At 34.3% G+C, this 6,802-nt stretch overlaps 1 protein-coding gene across 1 annotated transcript; it reads left to right on the top strand.

The window, feature by feature from the left end:
• LOC104782338 (DJ-1 protein homolog E) lies at positions 1,050-3,221 on the top strand. The gene is made up of 4 exons (XM_010507239.2): positions 1,050-1,262; positions 1,605-2,075; positions 2,178-2,543; positions 2,880-3,221. The coding sequence occupies exons 1-4, from the start codon at positions 1,080-1,082 to the stop codon at positions 3,057-3,059; spliced, it is 1,200 nt and encodes a 399-aa protein (XP_010505541.1). The 5' UTR covers positions 1,050-1,079; the 3' UTR covers positions 3,060-3,221.

Genomic DNA, 6,802 nt, shown 5'->3' with positions numbered 1-6,802 from the left:
TCATATCTAATTCAACACAATTCAATCAATAAAAAAAACAAGCTGCATAATATAAATTGCAAAAACCAATAAAAACATAAATAATTTTACATTGTTATGTGAGAAAATCAAGTAATTTAGAACAAAAAGTTTAGCTTAGAAAATCAAGTAAAAAAGAACATAAGGAGTATGTTTTTTTGTATTAAGGTTATGCAATGTGGTTTTATTTATAATATTTTTTACTTTATGTAAAATTTGTTGAACTATTTGCTTTCTACAAAACAAATGGGTCAAACTGAAAAATATGGAAAGTTAAATGTCTGTTAATAACTGGTAATGAAATAGAGATATAATATATTTAGAATATTCCTAGAAATGTGAAATCTTGAAATTAACGTTTCAAAATGGCCAATGGGGGTCATATTGTGTTCATTTTAATTAATACGTTTATGTTGACAAAGCTTTTTTGTCCATTCCTAAAATGAACTAGTTTTCCTTAAATATGAATATTTTATTTAAAAATTCTTAACATAAAAGTTTTAGATAATATCATTGTATATTACCTTAATTGATATGCTAAGCTCGTAGCATACCAAACTCCCCATAGTCTAGATTTGTTTTCGTGGCCCAAGCTTGCCGTAACTTAAACCTTTCCACGACTAAATTCCATGTACACATGCTTCATGCAGACAAATTCCTTGTAACCCATACACCTCCTTGAAGCCCGCATGCTCTAGAATCCAGACTCCAAGAATGTGAGATTCATATAGCTAAAGTTCTCCACAGTAGGATTTCGTAAACCCACCAAGTGGATAGATGTAAAGATTTCAACATGCATGGTATGCAAAGTCAATGTCCAAAGTATACAGAAAATATAATATACCATTGAAAGTCATGATTGACGTTCAATTATAACACCAATATAAAATTGGGATATTAAGTAATATGGACTTTTCGCCGCTTAGACTTTGAAACTGTCTAAAAATGTAGGTACAAGGAGTGAGTTGGTGGGTGATGCAAAAGTCCCACATGTCAAATCATAAGTATAAAAACAGATTAGTTCTACTTACATTGTCTTATTCAAAAACATTTAAAGCAAAATGGGATCGACGACGGTTCAGAAATCAGCTTTGCTGTTATGTGGAGACTACATGGAAGCCTACGAGACGATGGTTCCTCTCTACATCCTCCAATCATTTGGCGTTAACGTTCACTGCGTTTCGCCAAACCGCACCGCTGGTGATCGCTGCGTTATGTCTGCCCACGATTTCTCGGGTCTCGAGGTTCCAATTTACACTAATCTTCATTAATTTTTTCGAATTACGTAGTTTTTTGGTTAATAATTATTCAATAACGTACTCTTTTCTGAATTACGTTTCTTCGTTAAATAATAATTAATATTTTGAAGCTGGGCGTATCATTATTATTTTTAAATAATAGTAATAATAATAATATTTTTTTTAATCTTGTTAAATAATAAAATTTTCAAATAATTATAAACCCAAAAGAAAATACGTATTTATAATTATTTGTGTGAATCTCATATGGAGAACTTGGCCTATTTAAAATTTTCGAATTACATATCTTCTTCGTTAAATAATGTTTATCTTTGTATTAAATAAAAGCTATACACGGAGCTAGTCGTTGACCAGTTAACTTTAAACGCTAATTTCGATGACGTCATACCCGAGAATTACGACGTCATCATCATCCCAGGAGGACGATTCACGGAGATTCTCAGCGCCGATGAGAAGTGCGTCGAACTCGTTGCGCGATTCGCCGAGTCCAAGAAGCTCATCTTCACAAGCTGCCACAGCCAGGTTATGCTGCTGGCTGCCGGAGTCCTCGCCGGCGGCGTGAAATGCACGGCGTTTGAAAGCATGAAGCCCCTGATCGAGCTCTCCGGTGGCGAGTGGTGGCAGCAGCCTGGGATACAGAGCATGTTCGAGATCACCGACTGCGTTAAAGACGGGAGCTTTGTGAGTATGGTTGGTTGGCCTACGCTTGGTCACGGGATTGAGGTTTTGCTTGAATCTCTTGGTGCCAAAGTCTCGAGCTTGAAGAAGGATCAAGCTTCTGTGCTTTTCCTCATTGGGGTGAGCTTCTCAATTCCTTAGTAAAATGTTTAATCTTTAGTTTTGGATCATCAAGACTCATTGAGCATTACTCTGTTTTGTTTTGTTGTTGGGGTTTTTAAGGACTATGTAGAAGACTATGGGGTCAATGTACCGTTTAGAGCACTTCAAGCATTAGGTTGTAAAGTGGATGCAGTGACACCAAACAAGAAGAAAGGAGAGGTGTGTGCAACGGCGGTTTATGATCTTGAGGAGGGACGACAGATTCCTGCAGAGAAGCGTGGGCATAACTTCTTTGTGACTGCATCGTGGGATGATGTGTGTGTCGATGATTATGACTGTGTAGTGGTACCAGGAGGGAGATCACCTGAGCTGTTGGTTATGAATGAAAAGGCTGTTGCTTTGGTTAAGAAGTTTGCGGAGAAAGATAAGGTTTTTGCAGCTATTGGACAGGGTAAATTGCTTCTTGCAGCCACTGGTCTTCTTAAGGTAACTTGTCTTTTCTTTTGGGAGTAGGTTTTATCTTTAAACTTTCATATGATGAGCTCTGTCAAAACAGAGAATGTAGTTATAGGGAATAGTATTGCATACCTCTGGATCACGAAAGAACAACAAAACTTGTACTGAATGGGATAGTAATTAATCTGGTAGTGAACCGTGATTTCTAAATGCATCGGCTATAGAAAATGTGATGTTGGCTTTCTATGTATAAAGGTAGATTGAGGATACAATGGCAATCCCAATGTTTATATAAAGTCCTACTTGTCGAATCTAGCTAGTAAGCTTTTTCTTGGTCACTAGAAGTTTCTCTTTATGAATTTGTAGGGGAAGCGATGCGCGAGTGGGAAGGGGATGAAGGTGGTGGTGAAGGTGGCTGGAGGCGAGGCTGTTGAATCAGAGGGATGTGTAACTGATGGGAAGCTTGTGACGGCAGCATCAGCCGAGGATTTGCCTGCCTTTTTGTCTGATTTATCAACTGCTCTTGGTCTCGCTGTCATGTTCTAAGAGTTTGCAACCAAAAACATAAAAAAGATGGTTTCAGTAATATATATGTTCAATTATGTCCCACTGAATTGAAAAAAAAAAGAGCTCGATTATATTGTAGTCTCTCTGCTTTCGTAAATTCATAACATTCCAACATAATTTGTTGCTGCTCCTTCTTTTTAACCGCACAAAAGAGTTGGTTTGCATAGGATACGTACAGTCTAGTTATTAAAACCCTAATCTAAATCCATGAAACCCCATGTTAGATCAATGCATCATGCATGCTTTGAGTTAGAAGTAATATACAGAAACAGAAAAAATAAGAAAAGAAAGACGAAATATACCTTTTCCAAATCTTCAAATATATATTCACGACCGACAACATATTTTTGGTATTTTTCTTTAAACAATGAAGGCTCCTTTCCTTTTTTTATATATAGAAAAATTCATTATGTTGTGTTCACCATAATTAATAATTATATAAAGAGGAATTGAGGAAGTGAAACCATTACCCATGCCAAGACCTAAGAAGACCTAAGAAAAGTTAGAAAGTTGCTTAGCAATGACGCTTACAGAGAAGGTTAATTAATAACTTTGCTCTTCACCTTCTCTCAATTATATTTTGCTTTTTATTTGGTTATATAATAATAATAATTCTTCCCTATAGCAGGTTTTAGCCATGTGTTTACGTGTTGTATCAATGGAAACTCTTAGGTCACCTCAAAATTTGCTACATCTACTGGTCGGCTGGTTATGGACGATTATTTTTGTTGAATATCTTGACCGATGGATTACTTCATGTTTCCCTAAAGTGAAGTGTTTTCTAAGTCGTCTTAGACAAAAATTGATGAATCAAAACTCTCTCGAGTGAAAAGGGAACACGTCATTGTATGTTTGTTCATCCTGTTTGAAATAGCAGATTTTGTACGTTGGGATCGAACCAAAACTACTTTTTCTTTGGTGCGTTTTGGTATTAGAATATTTTGGGATATTTTTAGCTTATGTGCCGTCACATATTTCAGTCAGCCTCGGAGAGTCATAATTTTTCCCAAAGTCAAGAAAATGGAGAAGAGTAAGGAGTAGCTAGCTGCTTATTTAGTTTGTTCAATTATTTTAGTTCCATGTTTCTTTTGTTCTACTATTAACAACCATGGTTCTTTTTATTTAATTGAGGACTTTGTTTTTTGAGTTAAATTTTAGGTTCTTGGTTATTGCTAAAATCTCCAAACCATTGGTTGGNTTTTTTTTTTTTTTTTTTTTTTTGTTTCTTTAAAATTTGAATCAGAATGAATTCTATGGGCCTTTTATATTTTGATCCATGTCCAATAAAGAAAATAGTAGGTCCATAGAAATAAGACTTGGTGGCTACTCCACAATTTCTGACATGATAAATGAATGGACAAAACTACCCCCTAAACCTAAAGTTCTATATGTAAACTAAAAACACACTCTCGGGAAAAGATTAACGAAGCTGTATAGCATTTGCCCACAGTATTACTATTTTAACTGTTTTATTCAAAAGTTATTTTTTTTTTTGTGAGTTTCGAATATCCCGTTATTATATTCATCGACATGTATGAAATTTACAAAATAGACAAACGGAAATGTAACCGGAACAAATTTTACAAGAACGTAATGGGCCCTTAGATGGGAAACTTGGATATGCAAACTATACGTTCCATTTTGGTCAAAATCGAAAAAATAATTACTGGAATGAGAGACGAAATCGAGACCAAAGAGCTCGATTCTAGTCTCTTCTATTCTGTTTTCATTAATATCATATCCCACGTAAACACACAACTTTGAGTAAATAAATAAAAAGTAAACACAGTCTCTATAAGCTAAAATTAGCCGTGTGATTGGGAGAATATAAAACAGATCCGACCATATATATATATATATATATATATATATATATATCTATACTAGCAACAACGTTATTAGATTACATACTCAATAGACATGGTGTTCTCAACAACAATATATAATTAGATCAACCTCGCTTACTTCAACTATTAAAGGTTATGAATCAAGAAGCTCTCTGTTTTTTGTTTGACTTCCATGCTCTTGGATGTTGAGGAAACTGTTGAGTTTGCATTTTATCGTCTAACTCTATGTGGACAATTTTCGTCACTACCTTAAATGGCCGACCAGTGAAATACTTTCGAAAATGGCCTATAGTTAGTATAATACATTATCAATGAGGGTTAATTATCAACTGAAATTAAATTAAGTTGCGATGACACCAACAAAATTTCTCTATACGTTTACACATTTGATTAGCGGTTCCGGTTTTATGTGTAATTCTAATATTATATATGGTTCAGTTTATCACGACACTATTTTGCTAACAATTTTTTTTTTTTTTTCTTTGCTATATAAGCTACTACAAAGCTTGGTTAGGTGGTAATATTGGATGATGTTGTTGTTTGGAAATAAACAAAAATTAAATGACATTTTAATTTGTGTGCATTAGTCTAAAAGATCATTTACAAAAGAACGTAGTATGTATATAGGATAGTTATGGTTTTAATTTTTGTTCAGCTTTCCTGCTGACATAATTTTAAAATTATCATCTTCTATAGCAGAAAAGGATATAATGATTATGTTAATGTTTTATGACACCCTAAAGCATGCATAGGAAAGCTCGATATGTATGTACACTACCATATATCAACCATATTAGATTGACTATTAAACTATGACTAAAGTTTTAAATTATTGTTGTACTTCGACATAAATTGGCATGTACTGTATAAGTTCTATAGGACACTTTCGTCATTTCATCTGGCTAAGTGACAATTTCACAAAATTTGACGTTAAAGAGTTGCAACATCAAATGTCATATTTTGGGTATTATTGTTTTTTTTTTCTTTAATGTTAAAACGTTTTAAAAATGAAAATCAGATGAATAAGATCAAATGCAATATCACATATAACGTTGTAAACAGAAACCATTCAGCGTTCCTAACGACATTGTCTTTACCTTAAAAAGAACCGTAGTTATCTTGTTCTCGATAAGGTTTAAATATCGATTATACAACTACACTTTTCAAAAGCTTAACAAAAAATAATAATTAAGCTTTTATCAAATAAATTATTAATGTGAAAAGGGCCTATTAAAGGATGGTTTTGTCAAAGTTTTGGCTTTTGAATTCAAATTACTTAACTGCGCTCAATATATATCGTCAGTTTGCAGATTGTGCATTTTATTTAGACAAAAGTTTCCGAAGATTATAATATACGAGCTATGATATGATTCTGTATTAATTAGTGTGGACTAAATACTTTATAGTTAATGTTCCGTTAGATATGGCTGGCTTCAAATCATTTAAAATTCGTTTTATATATACTTTTACATATTTCACAGTCTATTTGAAGTTTCATCCATATCATATAGAGGAAAATAAGAATTTAAAGTTTATTTCATTGAGGTTATTATGTCATGCATGGTCGATCAAGCCATGGTGATGTGTTTTTGTTTTTATTTACCCAAACATCAGCTAATTATGATCTCTAACATGCCAAACGTAAATGATTGACCGATCTAACGTGGACCGCATGCAGGGAAGAACTCGTGGCCGGAGCTTGTGGGAACAAATGGAGACTATGCGGCTTCGGTGATAGAGAGAGAGAACACCAGCGTCGATGTTGTCGTGATTTTGGATAGAACTCCGGTGACCGGAGACTTCAGGTGCAACCGGGTCAGGGTTAGGGTTGATAGAAACCGTATCGTCGTCCAAGTCCTTACCACCGGCTAAGAC

This window comes from Camelina sativa, chromosome 4 (genome assembly GCF_000633955.1).
Source record: "Camelina sativa cultivar DH55 chromosome 4, Cs, whole genome shotgun sequence".
In the NCBI taxonomy this organism is placed as follows: domain Eukaryota; kingdom Viridiplantae; phylum Streptophyta; class Magnoliopsida; order Brassicales; family Brassicaceae; genus Camelina; species Camelina sativa.
The sequence above is the reverse complement of the archived record's forward strand: the minus strand, read 5'-3'. Positions and strand labels throughout refer to the sequence as shown.